General features: G+C 37.2%; 1 protein-coding gene across 1 annotated transcript in view; it reads left to right on the forward strand.

Annotated features, from left to right (window-relative positions):
• LOC144062840 (adhesion G protein-coupled receptor D2) overlaps positions 1–25,279 on the forward strand; it is an 88,670-nt gene that overhangs the window by 59,543 nt on the left and 3,848 nt on the right. Inside the window, exon 23 of the mRNA XM_077584592.1 lies at positions 7,328–7,407. Within this exon, the coding sequence (XP_077440718.1) occupies positions 7,328–7,407 (80 nt within the window). The remainder of the gene's footprint in view (positions 1–7,327; positions 7,408–25,279) is intronic.

The following is a 25,279-nucleotide window of genomic DNA, read 5'->3' on the forward strand; positions in this document are numbered from 1 at the left end:
AGACAAGAGAATATAGATGGTGCTGATAGTGTAAGGAGTAGGGCTTTGGGTGTTTCGGAGCCATTTACGGGCTGTTTGGACAAACCGCTGGGGGCTGGTTTGTGAGACTGTGCCGTTTCAGTTTAGCACGATGACTGATCACCTGACCTAGGTGCTGGTTTTTAATTAATAGATATAGAATTTGGGTATTTTGTCAAACAGATACGTCTTAGAGCAGTAGTTTTTAAGCTGGGTTCAATCGAACCCCATGAGTTTGGTGAGTCAGTCTCAGGGTTTCGGCGGAGGTCAAGACACACATGCCACGATTCATATGATGCATGCATGCATTATTGGCTGCAGATGATCACGCTACAGGGAATTTGGTACGCTCAGTAGTGGACTTGTGACTGGTACGTCGTGGGATTTCTTTATTATTTTAATCCCTTCATATATACCTCGAGCAAAAAAAAAAAAGTGGTTGGACGCAGTGATAATTTCCGTCATCATTTTCATCCCGAAAAAAAAAAATTCAGAATTTTTTTGGACGAAAACTAAAATAGAAGCCATTCATCGAGCCGATAACAATAAGTACAGTTGACTGACAATTCCGTCAATGACTAAAACGAAAACAACATAGTGACGAAAAATTCATACAATCCAATCAGAAGCAATGAAACGCGGGTTGGAGAAAATAACCACTCAGAAACTGTTCAGTGTTCACTGCACTTTATTTAATGTTCAAACTTGTTTACATTCATTGTGCAGCTGTAAGATTAATCTCAAGCAATTATGCACCTTTTTTTTTATTTAGGTGAAAACTAAGTTAAAAGACAGCATATTATTGTCAGTTCAACATGTTTAATTGAAATAAATAATAAAGACATCAAATTAAATGTGCATGTCAAACTACAATTACAAATAGGTGTGTTATAATTTTCTGTATAAAAGTTTAAATGTATGCTGAAGGAAAATCTAATCGAATTAACTGTCAATTTAGTCGACGAAAATTGCTCTTTATTTTTGTCAACTAAAATTGGATTAAAACTAAAATACAATCAGATGACTAAATTATGACAAACTTTAATTGATTTTAGTCAAAAGACTAAATAAATTAAACTTTATTGTCAAAATTAAAATTCAGTGGACGAATTTGTGCAAAATTTATTCACATGTATAACGAGGAGCGTATGGTGTTCCACAGGGTTCAATTCTTGGGCCTCTGCTGTTTTCATTGTATCTGGGTTTCTTCTTAAGAAAAATTGTGTTTTTTTTCTTTTCTTCAAATGCTCCATAAATATAGATGATGGGAGTTGGCATCCTAACTGCATAAATTCTAATGCTAGTCCAGCACAACTAGCTTTCTAGCAAAGCTAAAGGAACTCTTCCTTAAAGGCGAAGTCAACTTAAGAACATTTCTTGACAATAATATGTTAACCTCACTAGTCTAAACATGACATTCTGATTAATATTACTTTTGTGAAATATGAGTTATGCAGCGAAATACAACTGTTTCTATCCATCTCAGAGGGCGGCCATTTTGCCACTTGCTGTAGACTGAAGATGACGCCAATGTTGCTCAGGGATCAGGCAACAGCTCACCTGTTTTCTAAAGCTGAGCTGTGATTGGTTATTATCTGTTTGCTGCTTATTCGACTAACACAATATTAACCAGAATACCGTATTTATATTAGTGGGGCTGCATAGAACATATTATTGTCCAAAATAAATAAATACAAGTAATTGGGTTGACTTCCCCTTTAAGCTGCATGCATGCAGATGACAAAAACAATATGCTTTCTGGAAAAGAAAACAAAAATCATAAGGTAAAGAACCACTGTCATAGAGTAAGGAAAGGCATTAAATTCTCCTTCGATTGTCTATATGTGTGGTCATACTTTGCAGACAGGTGGAGCATGAGTATTCTACTGCCAAATAAACTTCGCAGACTAATTAAAAGGCTGCAGATGCGCACACGAGAGTGATCAATTGTTAAAAGGAACAAGTGTCGTCTTTCGTAAACGCATGCCAAAAATCCATCTGAGCAGACACGTGGTGCAAGAGTTGGAAGCGGACAGTGAGGAAAGGAAGCCAAGATAATGCAAAAAAAAAAGCCGAAATCATCAAAAAAAATTTTTTAATTGAGCATACAGTCAGTGCGACAATAGTCAAATGTAAAGCGATCTAAAGGTACTTCTAGTCATTTAGCCCTGTGTGAAGCAATTATATGCACATTTAAAGTCAAATTAGTTTTTCGCTTTTGAGATGATGAAGTAGGTAGAAAAATCCTTCATCTTATTTAATGGAGAAAAGTGTTACACTGGAAAACATGCTATAGTTCCAGAATTCTTTTTACAAAGATACAATTCAGGAAGAACTTTTTTTTTTAATCTTTGAAAGAAAAATTTGCATTAAGAAATATGACTTAATACATTTGTAAGACACCGCCAATCCTTGATATAATTAATTCACAAGTCCCGCCTGTTGCTTTAGTTTAGTTATGAATACACCATTAAAAATTGACCTTGTGGCAATTTTGTTTGGTTGCACAAAGAGGGAGGTTTTTGATACATAAAGGTTGATCATCTTTTCACAGCTGAAAATTTCATGTACTCTTTGAACACACTTTAATAGATGAATAATCAAACAAAAATGACACTGTCTTGAGATCACACCTATTAATGGACACTAGCCTGCACACATCCCATGAATTGGTAGTAACGTTATAAATAAATGTTATCAATATGTTGTCTGAATTTTTTTCCAAACAACAAATACTGTATTAAGGGGAAATGATATAGTGTGAGTGGGTGTGTGTTATTGTGAGTAGACTTTGTCTCACATTATCTGCTTTTTTTTTTTTTTTTGAAGTATGTCATCATACACCGTAATTACACCTGCCCCAACTTTGTGGGTATGTTTTTTTGAAGTTGATTTTTGGTTTTCTTCCTAAGGCATGTGTGTATGTGCATTCCCTTCTCTAGCATGTAGTATCTAAGCACCAAGCTGCTTTCAATATAACCTCTTATTAGCTGGTGATTATCTTGCCTGCGTCTGGCTTCTTTCATTCGCTGACTTGAAGTCGGAGAGGCCAGGGGCACGTGAGGAAGAAAGGAGTGAAAACTTCCTGAACCCAGCTTTCACCTCCCAACTCTAAACTCCAGTGTACCCCCTCAAACTATCAACAAGCAACCTTATATTTAGGCTGTTTTGGGAATGTGTTCCTGACTAAAATGGTGTTTCGTTAGCATAGTGTATTACAAATGCTAAATGCTCTTTGAAAGCAAGTAATATAGGTTCAAGAGAATATTTTAACTTTTTTTCATTGAACTTTACTAGTTGACTGATGCTTTGCCGATGCGTAACTCGCACATCGGTTAAAAATACAGTGGTTAGCATTCACACAACAAATCATCACTCTCTAATCAAAATCATATATCCACAATTACAATCCAATTACTTTGCTGTATAATTAGAATTATTAGAACTTGTTAATTTCAAAGGAAAATTGGGGGATGCCAAAAGAGGGTGTTTAATTTAAGCAAGATATATATATATATATATGTATATATGTATATATATATATATATATATATATGTGTATATATATACATATGTATATATATATATATATATATGTATATATGTATATATATGTATATATGTATATATATATATATATGTATATATGTATGTATATATATGTATATGTATACGTATATATATATATATATATATATATATATATATATATTAGGGTTGTGAATTGCCTAATACCTGGCAATTCGTATTACGATTCATAGTTCATGATTTGATTTGATACCAATTAATCTATAAGTTGATTATTGCGATTTATTTATTTTTACTCAAATTTAGAAAATACTAAGGATAAGATTTGTACGAAAATGTATTTATTTATCTGAAACTTTAGGCTTATAACTGTGAGCCACTTTATTTAACAAACAATCTGTTGGAATCTGTTTCATGTTTGAACAGCATTGAAATAAAATATTATGGCTTAATGTTCCATTAATATAACATTCTTCCATGTTTAAACTGTGAACCCTATCCCTAAGTAAGACGTTTTGTTGAATATTCCCATAAAAAAATTGATGTTTAAAAATCGATTCGGCCGCATATCAAATCGATTCGAGAATTGCGTGCTGTAATATCGCGATATATTGCTGAATTGATTTTTTTTTTACACCCCTAATATATATATATATATACAGTATATATATAAATATATAGCTCTAGCTATAACAGCTCCAAACTTTTACACTAAAATAACACAAATTCACAATCAATACTTAGCTAATAGCATGACAAACTATCAAAACGTCAAATAGAATACACCATGCTCACCAGTAATGCATTTCTCCTTTGCTCCTGCCGGTCTGTGTCAGCTAGCTGTAGCACTCTTGCATAACATAACGTAACATGCATAACATAACAACATATAACATAACTTAACAGACTATTTAGCTGAACCAATCAGAGGACAGAAAGATGCCAAAAGCGCAAACTGGTGAATCTAATGTGTAACAGCCATTATAACAGTTTGACAGCAGCACTTGTGATTCTGAAGGAAATGGGCAGATTACATTTACATGGCAACACAAAAAAAGGTGACAGCTGATTGGACCAAAAAAATAAAAAAAATCTACATATATTGTACTCTTCTGGGACTAAGCCATCCAAGACACATGCTATGAAATCATGATGATAGACTGTTGGGAATTAATGAATCCAATTCAACAAAGTTATAAATTGTTGTTGAAGAACCTGACTACGTGTATCATGTAGCATCAGAAATTATGTCATATGAGTGCTTAAAAGATTCTAAAATTGCTGCTGAAATGCACTTGTTTTATATTTGCTTCATCCCTGCTCTCCAAATTAGAACATTTCCAACTATGACATGCCAGCAGCAACACAATTATTAAGAAATCTCCATGTTGAAGAAAAAAATGAAATGAAAATAAGACAGAAGGAAGACGTGGATGGCAAATAGAGAAAAAATATCCTGGCTGGGGTCTTCATAGGACCCCACTCCTCAGCTGTCACTCCGTGTGCCTCCAAAGAGGAACACAATGGACTGGACAGATGGTCCCAAACGCACGGCAGTGAGCTTGACTCTATTAAAAGCTGTTTGCTTCATACCAGACGCCAACAATCTCAATTGGATGTACATGTCGGACTGGCAGCTTTTGTTGTTGCGAGAAACCCTCTAGCGTGTTTTGGCTACAAAACGGCCATTACAAGTGTGACTATGATGTTTGTGTTCATAATTAAAAGACAATCAAAAGCAACACATGGAGGTGTTAAACCAACAATACTGGGAGGGATTTGCACAGAGTGGCTATCAGCCAACACTGCAGTGCATGATGAACTTATGGCTGATAAGTAATAAGCAGACAACCAGGCACTCTCCACATTATGTTACTCTGCTCTGTCACCTCAGAATGATGAAATCCTCCGACGTGCTGACCTTTGTCCCTCTGGCTTGCCTTCTCACATGTAGATGAGCCAGAGAGCAATGAAGATATTTTGCAGTATTTGGGCTTGTGGGCGTGGATGTCATGCTTTGACATAGCCAAATTAGTTTTGCTAGTAGGTGATGGCGCCCGACCCATTTTCAGATCCGCCGTCGACCGAGGTGATTAATCCCGACACAGAGAGCCTGGTCAAGAGCACAAGTGACAGGCGACGCATGCAGTTCAGACAAATTGGGCAGATGTTTCGATGACGGTGATATACCTGCGCAGATGCAGCGTCCATAAATCTTTTGGCAACAGTTCATATTGGTGAAATTACCAAATGTAGTCGCTCAAAATTGCAGTTTTCCCTACAATCCTTCTTTTCCATATCTAATTTCTATAATTGCTTTTGTGCAAAATACATTCACCATTTGACACCATTTTTGATTGGCAAATAATTACTTTCAAATATGTTTAAATGTATTTGTAGGCTAAATGCTACAAAATTAGCATTTTTTCCCCCATTATAACTTGTGCATGCCAGTGTTAATTTTGACAAGAATGGTTTTAGTTATAGTCTTTTGACAAAAAATAATTACAGTTTTAGTCATTATTTAGTCATCTGATTGTATTTTGGTTTAAATCCAATTTTAGTCGACGAAAATAAAGAGCAATTTAGTCGATATTTACCTTCAGCATACATTTCAAATTTTATACTGAATATTATAACACGCCTATTTGTAATTTCAGTTTGACACGCAAGACACATTTAAAACAATGTCTTTATTAATTGTTTCAATGAAACACGTTGAACTGACAATAATATGCCGTCTTATAACTTAGATTTCACCTAAATAAAAATTTATTTTACAGCTGCACAATAAATGTAAACATGTTTGAACATTAAATCAAGTGCAGTGAACACTGAACAGTTTCTGAGTGGTTCTTTTCTCCCAACTGTGTTTCACTCCATCTTCTGATTGGATTTTGTGAATTTTCATCACTGGGTTGTTTTCGTTTTAGTTATTGACGAAATTGTCAGTCAATTTTAGTCATCGTCATTGTCTCATTAAATGGCTTCTATTTTAGTGTTCGTTTTTCATTTTCGTCTGATTTTTTTTTATTGTCAAAAAAATTTTCATTGGAGCAAGCTTTTAAAAAATGATTCTTTTTTTTGGGCCTACAATGATTGTGGCATTTCCCCCCCATAATGCCACAGTGTATGCGCATGTGTAAGTCAGTACCCCGTGGCATTATGGGAAAAAAAGCCTAACGAAAATCGTGCACTCTAGAAGTAATAAATCATAGAAATTAAGAATAAACAAATGTTCAAATGTATTGGTGAATTTTAGGCCAAATACAAAAAAAAAAGGCTTTTTTTTTTTTACAGTTGTGCATCCGCAAGTCAATTCGGTGTGGCCTTATGGGGTAAAAAAGTTTTTAGCATTTAGCCTACAAGTATGTTAGAACGTACGTACAAACCTATTTAAATGTATTTGCAAGTATGCTCATTTGAAAAGTATTTGAAATATAGTGCATTGAACAAATGCATATTATTCACGCACAAAAAAAAATCTTTAATATAAATCTCAGGAAATGTTTTGTATTATGATCAGTGAATTTCAATTTGTACCTTCATAGGAGAATTAGGACAGAGAGTCTCATAAATGAATCCTAATTGTTTTATTTTCGTGTCTCTAAGGCAGTATTTCTGAATGAAATTCATTTATTTTCGATTGCTAGTTTTTTTGTCATATGTGTGATGTGACTTTGTATGCTTTTGTTCTTCCTAAAACTTAATTCTGACATAACTGTCGTCAGAGAAAATGGACTTAACAGATTTAAGAGTGCACGTCTGTCTCTCTCTCCAGCTCAGCTGTCCATTCCTTGTGTTCCAAGGGAGTCCAATTCCTCCAGCCAAAGTTCCACAGGCACTCATCTGCGTATAAAGGTAACTAACTCCCTTCACATTTACACTTGTACACACAATGTAGTCACTTGCAACGGGACTTTGATTTTTTTTTTTCACGTTTACAGTAGCGTGGTAAAACACAGTCAGAACTTTGTCAGTGCTTAGTTGATTTTTTTTAATACTGTGTATGCTACTGTAATTTATGATAATATATGGTACTATTTTAATTCAAGTTCATTTTAACATACCAACAAAACAATACAATGTATGGCACTTGATAAGACTCAAATAATCTAATCATAAGAAACCATCTAATATTCAACCAGTTCACCTCAGCCCTCTCTTGCTTGTTCTCTCCGTGCCATATGCACACAAACACATGCTCATTTCCATGGCATTTGTCTACATGTCCCCCTATTGACCAATGTAAGTACTACATCATCCATCCCTTTTCCTCCACTATAGTGTATTAAATCGTTTTGATTTCATTCATACAGTATATTATACTTACAGTATATTTTGTCATATTTAAAAATAACTTTATATTGATTATTTTTAAGTTTTTAAAATAAATATTGTTTGCTAGAGGTTGGTAAACAATTGAGTTTGGTAGTTTGGGCAAGACAGTAGTGAAAGATCACTGTTGTTAATTTTCAAGGTCAAGGTATAAGACTACTTCTAATAATTCACTTATTATAATGTGTTTAGAATTGTAATAACATAAAAGATGCACTACCACAATGCATTCTTACTTGAAATGAGAATAATTAGAAGTATGTTGAATTATTAAGAAGTTATCATTACATATTTCATCAAAGTTTCCTTTATCTGCCTCATTGCCGAACAACCGCTACACAACAACGTCAGACTGTCCTACCTGCCAAGACGTTGAAGCCGACTTGACTCTCCATCCAGCTCTGTTGTTTCTTCTTAGATGTTGGGTGGTCCTTGTCTCTCGCTTTCTCGTCCACTCTATCTCCTTTTCACTCATTGTCAAGTTCACAGCGTCTGTTTCTCTTTGAGCTTCACAGCATCCAGCCGTGGCCTGAAACTCAATACTTGAGTATACACAATTAAGTTCACACCAGAGGTTATTGGATGGAAGTATGGTCCCCTTCTGCAAAACGAGTGGATCAGCCAGAGGATGGCAGGTTAGGAGTGCTGGCAGGTTATTTGGTCAAGGTTAAATAAATATTGGATGTCATGTTTGCAATGTTGAAGGTAGTTTTACCTTTGAGGGATTTGCCTTGCAATTAAAGATAGTGTGTAATATTGAATCACAATCAATGTGATTCAATACGTAAGTAAACATTTTACAAAACAAAGGACAGATGTTACTACATTTCCTTTCTTCAAGATTTAATTTAATATTTGCTTCCAAAGCACAACATTTACAGAAAAACTACTCTACCGCTAATATTCAAATTTTATATTTTGTTACAAAGTAAACTCAATTCTTTATTGATCCAAGCACATATTCTTGCAATGAAACAAAACAATACTCCTGGTTTGGTCTCACCCCAGTTGACCTTTGTAGCCTGTTGAGTGTTCCAGTGTTTTTCCCGTGTTGTTCACACGCGATTGGGAGGCCAACGACAGGCCAGCTGGATCCCCCACTTTAAGACACCCCAAACACACACACACACACACACACACACACTAATGGCCAGTGAGTCATTCAGTTATTTGATGGGCGGCGCATGAATGTGTGTATGTGTCAGGAGTGTTTTGGGGGTTTCCTGTTTTGGCCCGTGTGCCTCATGTGCTTCCTGGCAGGGGGCTGGTGGTGTCATGTCATTTTTGGGACTGGCGATACACACGCAATTTTCCCAAGGGGTAAACTGATACGCTATACATAATAGGACATGATAGTATACGGTGTTTATCTCCCTGCAATCAAACATTTGACATTGTGACATCTAGTCAAAACATTGTATACTTCCATAACCTTTTTTTTGGGGGGGGAGGGGGGGATCTGTCCAAAAAGTGCTCTGCTTAGCATTTGATTTGGAGTTTCTGAACTCTGCCAGTTTCCTATGCGCATTCACCGAACCCTTGTTTTGTTGAAAAATTATTCAAATTCAAGACATAGGAATAGGGTTGACTGTTTGAACTGACTCACCAAACCCACTGATTTAAATACTTTCCGTCAAAAAAGAGGTCAAGTGCCAACTTTATATTATCTCCTAATATTTACTTGAAAAAAACCTAGTAAAGTTTTTCACTGTAAAATTTTACAAGAATATTTTGAGTACATTTTGCCAGTTTATTCATTTATTTTTTTAAAGTTATTGAGAAAACAAACTCACGACCTTCAGCTTGGGAGACTACCACTCTACCACCTGAGCCATGCCACTCTTGCTGTTTTCCACTGTACTGCATTGCTGATGTTTCCAAAATGAGACCAAAAACGGGTCTTGGTACAGAATAAGGATTCCGCCTGACACTAAGGCTGGGACGATCCAATTCTGTCACAATACAGTCCGGATCCTGATACCTTGGTGGCGATCCGATACGTATTGTGATATTTATTTATTTATTTGTATTTTTATTTTTGGCCTTTTGGGGGAGGGGGGTGGGGCTTCTTGAATATTGAAGTTATTAACCTTAATATGTGTGTTTAAAAAAAGGGATCATCCTGCCAGGATGGCCCATTTTTTCACTCATTGTTTGTTTGTTTTTTAATCAGGCAAGTGATATTACACTCTAAAAACCTATGAGTCAAAAATGGACCGATCCTTTACTCGAGTCGATTTGACCCAACTTTGAGTCAAGAAATGGGTCTTTTAGTGTAAAACAACTCATAAATATTGGTCAGATCCTTTACTTGGGTCAAAAAATTGGGTCATTTTGTATAAAACTACCCAGAAAGTTAGGTCAAATTGACCCATGAAGTGGATTGGTCCATTTTTGATCCATCATTGGTTACTCTTGACCCAACTGTTTTTAGAGTGTAGCATGCATTTTCAATTTCATCCATCTGTTTTGGAAATTCAGGAAAAAAAAACAAATGTGAATCGCATGACACGTTGATCATCGACACTTGGAAGTTGTTCTGAGCGTCGCTGCATCGATCGAGAGCCAGGCGACCCGCCGTTGGGCGCCTCCCCCCGCTCCGTTCCTCCAAGCGCAGAACGAGCACTGGCCCGGTCTGCCTGCAGCCCGCGTTGCGCGTTACACCGCCTCTCTACACGCGACTGCCGGTGGAGGACGGTATATTCCTTCTCGCACAGCCCGCAGCCCAAGTCGCGGCCGAGGGGGCCACCGTTGAAACCTGGACGAGGCGGCGGCAGATCCCTCACACCGCCGACCAAATTAATGATGAATTTAAGCACATTACTAAGAGGAGAGGAAAAGAAACTAACCAGTATCAGCGAGTGAAGAGGGAAAGCGCCGTTCGTCTTTGGTTGCTCCCGTTCCAAAGCACACACATTTAAGCTAATAGCTAGTAGGCTATCTCTTTTTTGAGTTGCCTCTAAATCTTGGTGGCGCAATGCTGCTCCCCCTCTGGGATTAGCAGATTACCTGAACACCAATGTATGGTATCAATTAAGTATCGCGATACCACTTAATGGATCAATACTTGTTCACATGATCCACAGTATCGATATATTGCCAAATGATATTTTGTCCCAAGCAGCCCTACCTGACACCATCAGTATACTAAAACCCAGCAGGAGCGGCATGACTCAGGTGGTAGAGTAAGTGTCTCCCAATATGAAGGTTGTGGTTTTGTTCCTCAACCCTTGAGTATTTTTTTTTAAACTGCTAAAATGTACCCAAAACTCTCTTTGTAAAATGTACTTAGAATTTCTGAGTAAAAAAAACTTCACTAGGTTTTTTCAAGTGACTATAATATATATATTTTTTTTTTTTACAGTGGTGGTAAAAAACAAAACTAAAAAACATTGCAATCACGTCACACAAACATGCATTAATTTTGGAGATTAAAAAAAACAAACTCCTGTGAGCCTAGCACAAAAATATTTTCTTTAATATGAATAGCCGGAAATGTTTACATCTCTTACACAAACTCACACGCACACATACTGTACACACTCATGGTGGAAGAAGCAGTGGTCACGCTCCATTAATCCGAAGCAAGCAGTGGGGATTGATCAATTAGCCCTGTTTAAAGGTGTGGCTCAGCCTGATCAATATTACTGATCACCAGCCAAAGGTTTTTCATTAAGACTAGCTGTGCTGCATGAGTGGACTCTATTAGCATAGATCACACGGGCTGTGAGAAATGCCAAGGCTGAGCCAAGAGAGCTTTCTGTACCACTGAATGAATGGCGAAGAATTCAACAGTAAATGAAATTTAGCTGGAATCATAAAATTGATGACAAAATAATCAATGGTTGGATTAGCACTCTTCATTTTACCAAGACAATTTTATGTTTCTGACTGAACCATTTTCTCTCCCAGCATGCCTGTGCTTAGTTGAGATTATGGTGAGATCCCTCATATCAACACTTTCAACCTAATACAGTGGATGTGGGCTTTTCGGAGAAAACACATATTGAAACGTAAATTTGAATGGGCGTCAATTATACGTAGATTTTTGACTCTCCATTCCCTAATTATTAGATGTGTATTAAGGCTGTAAAACTTATAAGCACACATTTTATTTATTAACATTTTCTCACAATTTTCTCTTGTTTAAACACTCTCAATGTTCAAACATTGATAGATTTTAAAACATAGGTGCACTACTGTTAAAAAAAGAAGCAAAATTTCACACACAAAAAAAAAAATCTGCGAAACAGCAAGGCCACGGAAGGAAAATATGAATAATTTGTGTAATGTGAATTATTGTCCCCCAAGCCACCCCCCAACAAAAAACTGCTACTAACCCAAACCTGTACGAGATAGAAACAAAAATAGACAAAATACTTGGGTCCGACTAAATAATGAGCCAATTATGGCCCTTCAAAGATTGGCCAAAATGATTGGTCATTGGTTATTTTAACCTTTTATGTATTGTAACCATTTATGGCAGCTGTACACAAGTGACATGGGTCTCAGTTTTTATTACACATAAATATACCATAACCTTGTATCCCTAAAAACTGAATATATCATGAAATATGTTGATAAGGACCTGTCAATTTTATTATTTTTTATTTTTATTTTTATATTTACAGTTGACCCCTGCTATTGGCAGGAAATAAGAACCAGGTGGTCCCGCAAATAGTGAAAATATATGCATAATTGACACCCATTAAAATGCATTGGGGTGATTTTTTTGTTTTTTTTGTATTAACTAATCGGCCGATTAATTGATAGTCAGATTTTTTTCTGCCAAAATTAGCATCGGCCTACAAAAAAAAATCCATATTGGTAGGGCCCTAGAAAATTCTCAGTAAGAAAAGTCATATAATGTAAATGCACTTAATGGCATATGTGGACTTTTACTTGGAAATTGGGCATTGAAAGGCTCTCTCCATTATGGTTGAATGTTATGGTTTGACAAAATGTTTTAATTTACTAGCGCCTGGATGTTACGTTAGCATTGGGACACACATTGCATCCGAACAGCCTTTATTTTTCCATTGTGGTTTTCCCTTTTGTTTTTAGTTACCTGAAAAACAGCGGATGTTGCTCCATAGTGATATTTCAGATCCACGAGTCCAACGGAACCCACGGGATCAACCACGGCTTAAAACACAAAAACCGCCACTGACAAACTCACCTTTCTCACCCTCTCCTAACCCCCAGCGGGGCTTGGGGCCATTGTTTCACTTACACAATCCACAATGAATTAAAAAATGGCCGTGCTTTGTTCAGTGAAGCTGATGCATAACGCTGTCACGGAACCTGTCGTTAATGTGCCATCACTGCATTTCACATCCTCAGCAGACACAGGCAGCGCTTCCTCCATCTGTGGGTGTGCGTGTGTGTGGCTTTGCGTGATAGAGAGAATGACAGGCTTACTGTAGAAGTGCAAGAGATGCGTCGAGTGAATAACAGAGGAGGTTGGTCGGCAGGTCATGTGTGTGTGAGAGCGTGTGTGTGGGTGTGTGCCCATGTGTTTTTGGACATAGGAAGGGAGTTGGTCACATTGATATTGAGGTGGACGGGAAGAGATCATTCTGCTCTGCTTTTGTCATGGCTTGATGTTGAGGCCTATTTTCTTGACACAGTAAATGTACTTGGTCACTTTCTTGAGCACAAGCATATTCAGGATTTCCGTGGGTCATTAAAAAGCATTAAAAGTCATTAAATGGGATGTGTTCAAATTAAAGGCATTCAATGGCATTAAAAAAAAAAAACATTAAATATGATGTCCACAGGTATTATACATTTTAATACAATTGTTGTAAAAACATTGTTCATGCTTTATTTTACGTACAATGTGCAAAATAGTCACTAAAGTCACTACTATTTGTATTTGTATTTGTGGGGACTGGTGGCTAGTTGTAATTGACAATTAACAAAAGGACAGAGTCCACAAGTTGCTTCATGTTCCACATACCAATTTCTCTGAGTTTGAAAAGAAAATGTACTGCTCCTGTCACCAACATCCAACATGAAACACTAGTGCCACATAGTGACAGAAATTTACCTCAAGACACGTCTATGACTCAATGTTTTACACTCCTTTTAACTGTTTATTATATGTTTTTAGCATCAAAAAACGTTATGAATTACTTTAAAAATACTATATCAATGAAATAAAATATATACCGCCACATTTGTATTTGGTAACTATTAGGAGTGAGAATCTTTGAATGTCTCACAATTCGATTCAATTCCAATTTTTGGGTGTGCGATTCAATTCAGAATCAATTTTCGATTCAGAACAATTTTTGATTCAAAATGATTTGATTGACAATGATTTTTGCTTCAATTTATAGATGTTCAAGGAATTGTAATGATCTACTCAAGTCTGACTCACTAATGCTAATTAGTGCTCTACTCGCGGCACTTTTATCACTCAAAAGAACGGCTCCACGCTGCAAAAAAAACTTTGATTGGAATAACTTGATTGTGACTTTTTCCTTCTACTCTCTGATGTGGCTACAATTTAACAGTGTATCAGACCACATGGAACCACACTGCCCCTAAGTGGTCAAATCGGATACAACATGAACAGTGCTCCCAATAAAGGCACACACAAACAAAGGGAAGAAAGTATAAAATAATTCAAATAAAATCGATTTTGGGACATTTAAAATCGATTCTGAATCGTACTAAATGAGAATCGTGATTCTTATGAGAATCGATTTTTTGGCACACCCCTACAAACTATATTTGTCCACTTTAATGTTAATTGACAGGAGTATGAAAAAACTTGAAACAAAAATGTTATTGCACATTTAGAACAAATAAAAAGTGTGATTAATTTGCAATTTATCACAACTTAACTTATGGCAATCATGTGATTAATTCTGATTAAAATTGTAATCGACTGACAGCCCTAATATATAAACAATATCTGCATATATATAGTATGTGTGTGCGTGTTTAAGTAGTACGACATTAAATCCGTTTTAGGTTGCATTAAAAAGCATTAAAGGGATATTTGACTAATTGAGCCATTTTCAGCTGTAAAAAGTACTTTTTTTTTCCAGAATGAATTTGATAACTTCATTATTTTTCTTTTACAATTAATAACTTTAATTAATGACCAATCAACTGTTTTCTGTGTTTGGTCTGCAAACTGAGCCATGATTGGTCGTTACCTACTTTCTCAACACAGGTGAAGTCATCTTCAGTCGTATTTTAAGGTAATTGCACATGAAAAATAATGAAGTTACCAAATTCATTCTGGACAAAATAAGAACTTTTTACTGGTGAAAATGTCTCAGTGAGTCAAGTATCCTTCTGAATTTGATTTGTTGATACCTGCAGAAACCCTCATATTGTACATAAAGTGTTCATGTAAATATATAATCACTATAATCATGGATTGTTTGTTAGTAGACAAACAATTCAAAGCAACATCTGCAGTTACAACTTTGATGATTTCACTCCTCTCTTGACATTTTAAAATCATTATTGGATGCGTCTATTGTCAATAACTTCAAATGTTCATAGATTTAGATAAAAGCCTCACTTAAATGGCATCAAATGTAAATACTAGACGCATTCAATGACTGCCTCATTGGGATGTTTGAGAGAAGAATGATATTTCCGAGCACTTTAGTGGGTGGGAGTGGGTGGTATGGATGGACAGATGACACCCACATCCACCTCCACCGGAGAGAGGAAGTCCCTATCAGAGCACAACAGGAAAGAGACAGAGAGAAAACAAGTGTCTTTTTGGACATTAAATCACTTCCTCTTTGGCCTATACTTCCTCCTCCATCCTCAACCTCTTCATTCTCCCAGCACGCTTAAACCAGCCTTTTAGAGCACACAGCAATTGATTAAGCATCTTGATCTCTGTGCAGAACTGCGCATCTTCCTTTGCTTGGTATCGATCTCGTAGAACTGGGGTGCCCAAGCTTTTTTGATTCAGAATCCACTTTTCAAGCAGACAACCTCCCGAGATGTTCAATGTTATACGTTGGAAATTCACACCTTTTTGCAGCCTGCATGGACTATAACCTCACAACACTTTTTCCAGTTGTTGTGCGAAACGCACATCACTCGCCCTGATCCTCTCTCACATCCAAGCTAATATGACGAATTAGGATTGAGTCAAAACCTTAGTTAATTTATCAATTGATTAAAAGGTATGCCCCGAGACTTTTCTTCATGAAGCTTATTTTAGTGCGGAAGTCAATATGAATTGCAAATGTGATTTATATCGTAAAAGATACAAAGTGGCCAAAACACCAAACTGCTTGTCAGTCTGCATCTGGTGCTTTGATCGTCATCAAAGCGCAAAAGCAGAGAAAAAAGGTTTATATATAGTCTTTTTAAGTGCGTCAGGAAACATCAACTACTTCCTTTCAGAACACAAACTGTATAATATAGTTTGTGGACGGGAAGTTTTGTATCAATCTTACATGTAACTGTTACACTTTTTTTTTACAAAAAAAAACCTTCCTTCCTGTCGGCGACTTCCTGTTTATGTCTGAATGCAGGTCAGGAGGGCCGGACCGTTGTCCTTTGCCTCAATCACTCTCTTCATTCCATAAAGGTGACACCAGGCCTGCTAAGACGTAATGTTTGAGTACCCAGGCTTTAGTAACAAAATCCCTTTTCGTTATACTGCACATCGTCTCTGTGTCATTTAAACAAAACGCATGTTTTAGTAAATTCTAATTAAATGAATTAAATTAAAATCTATTTTAAATGCTTTCCAAAGCCAAACTATATTAATTATGGTTTGACTCTATCACTTGGATGGCACTCATAAGAGCATATACCTTGGCCAAAGGGAACGTGAGTAGATGAGGGATGGTGGACCTAAACGCAGGGAAACAGGAATCAAGTACAGTGCGTGGTACTTTTATTAACCAAAAAGAGAAAGGTGAGCAAATGATCATGACTGGAAGGGACGTGACTAGACTGGTCGCCATGACTGGACATGATGCAAGTATACTGGTCACCATGACTGGAACAAGCGTGACGTGACAGGACCTGATTTGCCTTGACTTGGCTGTGGCGAGGACGGTTAGCTGTGACGATGACGACTTGGCTCGCTGTGGCGATGATGACTTGGCTGTGGCGATGTCTTGGCGGTGATGAAGGCTACTTGACGGTGACAATGGTTGTTTAGCTGTGACGAAGACGACTTAGCTATGACGAAGACGACTAAGCTGCGACGAAGACGACTTGGCTGTGACAAAGACGACTTAGCTGTGACGAAGACGACTTGGGGGTGACGAAGACGACTCGGGGTTGATGAAGATGAGTTGACGGTGATGAAGACGACTTGGTGGTGACAATGGCTACTTGGCTGTGATGAAGAAGACTTTGCTGCGATGAAGACGACTTGGCTGTGACAAAGACGACTTAGCTGTGACGAGGACGACTTGGCGGTGACAATGGCTACTTGGCTGTGACGAAGACGACTTGGGGTGACGAAGACGACTCGGGGTTGACGAAGATGAGTTGACGGTGACGAAGACGACTTGGTGGTGACAATGGCTACTTGGCTGTGATGAAGACGACTTTGCTGCAACGAAGACGACTTAGCTGTGACGAAGACGACTTGGCTGTGACAAAGACGACTTGGCGGTGACAATGGCTACTTGGCTGTGACAAAGACTTGACGCACGAACTTCCACACATAACGTAGGCAATGTACCCACACCGACTGGACAAACACAACAGACTAAATACACTAACACTAATGAGACATACCTGGGGAAGGGAAGACACATACAGGTGGGCGTGGGTAGACATAACGAAACAAGGGAAGAAACCAGGAACACAATACAAAAAACAACAAGAACACCCATAAAGCCTGGTTTATACTTCTGCGTTTGCTCTTGCGTTAATGACCGGCGTACATCACGTGATTGCCGCCAGTTATTAACTTGAAGTGCCGCGTAGCTCGTGGCCGGGTGCTGCTTGACATGTGGTCAACAATTCTTGTACGCCGTAGATGGCGGGTCGTAAGATCGCTCGCGATTGGTCCGTTTGATGGCGTACCTTTTTTCCTCTCTCTCTCCCCCGCGGATAGTTTGCGTGAAGGCAACTGTGTAAGCGCAGACGGCTGAACCCACTTCCCGCCCGGGAGATCACGTTTGTGTGGGATAGTGTAGATGAGGGGAAAAAAACAAAACAAAATTGTGTTCGCTAAGCACGGGGCTGCAAATTGTCATCAAATATATATAATCTCCCCTCAGCTTTGTTCTTTGTTCCGGAAATAAAAATTGGCCATAAAATGCAGAGCAATCTCCACTCTGTGGCGTCCTAGCCAATAGCAGCCGTAGCGAAACCACGACTTGGAGTAAAACTGCAGCAGAACCTGATGTGTATTGTGATGTGTATTGCGCACAAGTATGAAGGCAAACGCATGAGCGGGGCTCCGCCGTAGCCTGACGCAGAAGTATAACGAGGCCTTAACAACCAAAAACCCTACCCCCACAGAACCGAAACATGACAGTCAGGGCCCAACAATTCTAATTATTAGGTAAAGTATTTCAGAATCCAATTGCCCTGAATCTTTATTTTGCAAAACGAGGCAGGTTTTTCATTGACCTATGCCATCATCAAAGTTGGAAACCTGTCATTTGTTTATTCATTTTCTGCTGAGTCATCATAACAACGAGTCACTTTTAGCTTCTTTGGCTACATCTATCTTCCCCTGATTAGAAGCCACCTGCCATTCCAATATACTACACAGAATTCTTCTTTATAATTCATAACAGTCCGACAAATTGGCTATGACCTGGACAGGATTGTGTTGAGATACTTTCACCAAACCTATAAAGACCGCGCTAGCTACCTGCTGCCTGCCACTCCAAACTCATTCATCTTCGGCTTGTATTGATCAAACTCATGTCCAGTGCTTCGGTGTCCACGCTCCAGCGTCACACCGCCTCAGTTGTCATGTCCCTCACCTAATATCAGATCTTTAGCTTGTTAGGACTCAGCAAACATGAGCTCCACTAATGGATTTTATTTCCTATTCTCAATCCAGTATCAAGTGTTAGATTGACAAACATGTTTTCAAACATCTTTTGGGAGAAGTTTTTTACATTTGTATGTTATTGCCATCATTATATCATCCTAGTATTTGGACTTGTAGATCATTTGATTTAATTTGATTTAATATGGTCACTATGGCAACGCTTATCGTGAATGATACCATGCGAGGTATCTTCAGTAGAAAAATAAACATGAAGCCACATTTTTATGTAACTATTAGCAGTGTCCTCCTGAAATGCACCAACAAGGAACCAAACAACAAATGCAACTCATTTTGCTAGCTTGTGGCTTTGATATTAGCCTTAGCGACCGAGATAATAGCATCTTAGCGTTAGCAACTGAGCTAATAGCATCTTGATATGTGTCAAGAGTTTGTCATGGATGGTTGAAACATAGAATCGGTCACTTTTCAAAATAAGATGTTCTTAGTCTCGGATAAAGTTAGATAGAAGTACTCTAACGTTTTTTTGTGCGTTTTTTTAATTTCTTCAACTGTGTGGCCCGCCGGGGCCTCGTACCTATCTGTTTGGGGACCACTGCACTTAGATAATGTTTGATTAGGTGAAATGGCATTTTAAAGAATAATGGTGATTTGATTTAAGTACAAAAACAATAATGTAATAAACGCAATTTCCTACCTGAATTTTCAACCTGGATTTAAAAGCATTTACACTCAGACTGACTTCGCTTCTTCCTGTTATTATTATTTTCATTTGCGTGAAGCACAACACCTTAATGCCGCTTTACCATGTTTGTTTGAAATCTAGGTTCCACTAATTGAGCCGAGTAATTATTCAGTCATAATTAATATGATTGAAATTCAATCTAAATGGGTTATTATTCAGATCACAGTAAAATGAACTCAATGTTTTAACCAGATTTTCATACTCGGAAATCCAGGTGACTCAAAGACGCCATGCACTTGCGTATGACCTAATGATTGACCCAAACAGATGCTGAAGAGATGCAACCAGCAGATATTCCCAGCGGTGCAAGCTCATGTTTTTCATAGCCATGCTCAAGTGTGTGATGTTCCAATGTTTAGAGCTGACTTTGGAAATGGACCTTTTCCTCTGTAGAGTCCTCAATAGCTTGCCGAAAGCGTTGCTGTCCCATGAGAGGTGTGGCAGACTAAATAATCACAAGTGAAAGTTCGAGAGCAGCTGTTGGCATGTGAAGGCCTGCCAGCAGTTGGACTTGGTGCTGTGAAAGACAGCAGGAGAACTAAAAGTAGACATGGAAGACAGGAAGGATGAAAAAGCTCCATTCAAGCTTATTTTTTGGTATCACGCCACAAGATTTACTGTTTGTCTGCAACAACGTACTGTTCCTGATTACTTACGTTCATCTGTGGACACACACACGCATGCATTGCAAGATGACTGACACAAAATTGAAGATTAGTCTTTTGTTTGTGTCATAACTTTGGAATGCACGGCTCCACATATATTGCAAAATATGCGCTTTGGTGTAAACAAGTTTTGGAATGTCGTTTTACAATTACAAAAAGAAAACGTTTGCACTAAGGACAAAAAGTCAAATAATTAGGGAGCAAATGGAAATGGTTTGTGTAATGGAATGGAATGTTTTTTTGTTGTTGCAGTATTCAGGAAACTTTTAAGAATAATGTCAAAAAAAGAAGCCTTTAATTTTTCCTTTATTATCTTCTTTATTGACTTACTGTCGACTGAAGTTGGCTACACACATAAAAATAATGTGGCTGATTTTTAGGGCTGGGTTTAAAAAAATTGAATAATCAATATCGAATCTATTTTCCTTTTCGAGCCTGATATCGATTCATAAAACCAAGAATCGATTATTTTAATATTTCTTTTTCCCATCATTTCATACGAAAAATGAATTTTAAAAGGCAGAGGATTTTTTGGACTTTACTGTTGTTGTTCTTTTACATTTACTGTTTCCATGAATTTAAAAGTATTTTCTTACCTGACTTATTGTACTTTAAGACAATTCAGAATCTTTTTAATTTATATTTACAATTATTGAATTAGAATTATAAAAATATTTTAATCTTACCCTTGATGATGATGAACACTTAAGTGATTATAACACTAAATCAGTTAACCAGTTACTTCTTCCCCCAAATTTTATTTGGAATTTAATGTTTGTGGAGTTTTTATCATGTCCTTGATATTTAAGAAGATTTGAAGTTCCATAATTAATCAATATTAGATTGAAGTGAAGTGAATCGAATAGTATCGGAGAAATCAAAATCAAATCGATCTGAATTGAATCGATTGAGAAAATTAGCTCATTTGCTCCCCAAAAACGTATAAATAAGTTAAATGTTAAATGTTTTAAGTGTCCCAAAGACGTATTCATATGTTTTTTTAAATGTTTTTTATTTATTTATGCTAGAGCATACAGAAGGCTTTGATGCAGCCTCTCAACTGCAAAGAACGGTGGAAGAAATGGTAGTTTTACACAAACGGCCAGCAGTTGGCAGCAGAGCATAGGCAATGAACCAGGACAGACAGTATGTACAGTATAAAAGCTGTTTTCCAAGTCAAATTAACTCATTCACTGCCATTGACGACTATTGACGTCAAGAATTTGAACTATTTCTATTAGTTTTACATGTTGTCCCCACTTTTGTTAACAAGAGTGTGAAAACCTATAATTTTTTTTATTGTACATTTAGAACAGATATAAAATTTGTGATTAATCCGTGAGTAAACTATTGAAGTCATGCGATTAATTACAATTACAACCAAAAAATTAATTGTCTGACACCCCTAATTTTTAATAATCTTTTCTTTTCCTTTTAATTAGGGGCATCAGGCGATTCAAATTTTTAATTCAAATTAATCACATGACTTCACTAGTTAACTCAAGATTAATCACAAAATTTATATCTGTTCTAAATGTAGAATACATTTTTCTAGGTTTTCATACTCTTGTTAACAAAAGTGGGAAGAAAATGTGAAACTAATAGAAATAGTTCACATGAATTTTTTATGTCTGTAGCCGTCAATGGCAGTGAATGAGTTAAGGAGAACAGAGACCCATATTTACATATTGAGTCTTTTTTATTATAAAGGCACAAATCAGACAAATCAGTTATTTCTGAGCAACATAAAAAGCGTGGAGAAAGGACATCCTGCTCATTTTCAACTTCAATTATATTGCAAACCCGATAAAAAGATATTAAAGATGGTCTTTTTTAAAACACCTACTATCTTCGATAGTAATTGTAAGCATATCTAACCTGAGGTCAAAGGTCAGGCTCGTAGATACATTATAAGCAATTATAAGCCGATCTTATTCAAACTCTCAATGATTAACATTCTATATGTCAGTACAAAAAAAATCCATAGAGTTGAAGTATCTCAGGTCAAAAGTCATACCGGTTCATGTTGTATTCTTTTTTTTTTTCAGTGCTCTACTGATTGCAACCTTGCACCAATTTTCCAATCACATTGACTACACACTGCCACGAAGAGCATTTTTCTCATTTATTTTCAGATGCTGTAAGTCGAGTCAGAGGTGCAGTCGGTTAACTGAATGCCATAAGTCAAATTGAAAATTCTTTTGTCGGACGTCCATTCACCTGTTATTGTACGTGTTTAGACTAAAGGACAACAGCACATGTACACCTGCGTGTGATGTTTATCCCTCCCCTTAGACGTACAACGTTGCAGGTAAATAAATATTGTGTGTGGAATTGCGAAGGTCCGTGCGTGTGCTGGCTGATGGTCCCGCTCTGTGTTGATTACTGCGCTCGCCAGCAGCAGGTCACACAGATCAAGGCTGCTGGTGCTCCTATGGGACTTGAAATGGTCTGGTTTTATGGGAGGCGATCTGAGGCCATCACATATCTCCAGTTCATTCTGCTGATTTTTTTTGAGGGGGGCACTCTGTGTTCATTCATTTTGGAATGAAAGAACACTCACCTCAGGTATCGGACAACAACATTTCAAAGATTAGCGCAAACATTTTTTATTCCAATTTGTGGAAAAATTATGATGCAATGTTCAATAAAAAAAAAATATATATATATATATATATATATACAGTATATATGAGTGTCAGGCAATTACATTTTTTATTGTAATTAATCGTATGACTTCAATAATGAACTCACAACTAATCTCAAATTATATATCTAAAATAAATAAATGAAATATTTTTTTCTAGGTTTCATACGCTTGTTAACTTTAAAGTGCAAACAATTTTAAACTAATGGTAATATGGCTGCACCTTTTAGTCATTGATACAGTAATTTCCTAATAATTCATAAAATTGAGTTAAAATTAAAAAGATGAACTGTAATGTAAAAAAAACGAGTGTGATATTGATTTGTGCTTAGGTCATTTTCTGCCACTAGATGGCATAATTGCATTTGTAAGACACCGGTGACAGCTCAGTGCATTTTTCTTTTCATACTAAGAGCTATCTAAAATTTTATATGAAATAAAAAAATTAAATTGCCACAAATGTACACACTATTATTAAATGTATTACTTCTAAATTTTGACGCGGACATGTCTGCTGCGTTGCAAATGGAATTCCCCCAGTACAGGCTTTTCCAAGTAAGGAGCGGTCATTAATATTGCGTTAAAAAAAATTCTGGTGTTAAACAAACTTTAAATTAACTCAAAATTAACACACTAATTTTGACACCCCTAATAGATTGATAGATTAACTTTTGCAACAGTTAAGTCATTCCAAAAATAATGTTTGCGTTAAAAACCTTTCGTCTAATTTAAAAAATGTCCACTTGCCAAGAATTCAAGGAATCAGTGATGTAGTGCGTAGTGATATTCGAGGTTGTCATTTTTCGTACAGACCCCGCAGATCTCTTTTCTTTGTCCATCCCACAGATAGGGATTTTTTATTTATTTATTTTTTTGGGACACTGTGAGGCAAAGGTCAAGATTATATAGGCAGTCAAGCATTCACCTTCGCCACTCAACTGAGCTCTGGCAAGATTAGGCCTTTTGTGTCTTGCTCTCTGTATGTGCCGGGTTAATTTTTTCCACAATGGAGCCAAGCAAACACGGAGGTAGTGCGTGTGCCTGAAAGTGTGTGTGTTTGTGTGTGTGCGTAGGTGTGTTGACGCGCGTGCGTGCGTGCATGTGTTTGTTTTTAAAAGACATTGGTGGAACCGTTTTAACAGAGCAACTCCTATTGAATTAGATGTTCTAACCCCCTGCTTGCTAAATGGATTTCTGAAGTGGCTGTAGTTGGAGACTTTCAATTGGATGCAACCTTGAGTCCTTTTTTTATGAGCTCTGTAGGATTTAAGTGCCGGTATAACATGAGCACTGAATGTGTGCTCCTTATTTTTTGAAATTGAAAAATCTCTAAAGCCCCTCCCCCCCCCCCCCCCCACCACCACCATTGTGTAGGCAATTAATGGAATGCTGGCAGCGAGGTTCAGGTGCTTAAAAGTTGTATTTTTTCCTCCCTCTATCGCTCTCCTTTTAATTACTTATAAAGGATAATCATCAGGAGAAAAAAAAGCATCATAATGCTGTAGGCTTCCTCTTTCTGCACAATGATGTATAATGCAGGCTTTGAAATGAAACGGCAGCGGCCTTCAAACCATTCCATTTCCAAACCTTTGTGTGTTTGTTTAGCATGCCACAGTGTTGCTTTTTTTCCTAACAATGGCAAGCGTTTTAGCCCATTAACAATACTTGCCTATTCATTTGGTCTTTACATGCGTTATGTTTGTCCATCCGGTCAGCAAACAATACATACAACTGCTGCAATTAGCGATTTGAAAATTGGCTAATTGCGTCTTCGAAGACTTCCGCTGTCTCTCTTAGCCCAAATCACTTTAAATGTGGAGAGAGATTAGTGAATGAAACAAGGTTTCACTTTAAAACCAGCTTCAATCGACCGATGACCAATCACGGCTCACCGGTTTTCTCAAGCTGAGCCGTGAGCAAACTGTGATGTCATTTTCAGTCGACAGCAAGTGGCAAAAATGGCCGCCGCCCTGAGATGGATAGAAACGGCTGGATTTTTTTTGTTGCTTACGTATTCCACAAACGTAACATTAATCAGAGTTCCGTGTTTAGACGGGCGGGGGCACATACAGCGCAGCATATTTTTGTAAAGAAACTTTTTTTCTTGGCTTTAAACTGGCAGTTTGGAAGGTTAACTTCAACAATGGCTTCATTTATTAGCTGGATAGAGCAAAAATAATGAAGCTCCACAAAGGAAACTGACAGATTCTCTTGAATTTTATGATGAAGTTGGATTTTTGGTGACATACCAGTTTACCAAGGAAACCATTTTGGAGCTGAACAGAAAGACTGGACCAGCTGTTAAACATGGCTGTGACAGAAATGCAGCTGCTAAACGGTGGCTTATCGTTCTTTTT

This window comes from Vanacampus margaritifer, chromosome 13 (genome assembly GCF_051991255.1).
Source record: "Vanacampus margaritifer isolate UIUO_Vmar chromosome 13, RoL_Vmar_1.0, whole genome shotgun sequence".
NCBI lineage: Eukaryota > Metazoa > Chordata > Actinopteri > Syngnathiformes > Syngnathidae > Vanacampus > Vanacampus margaritifer.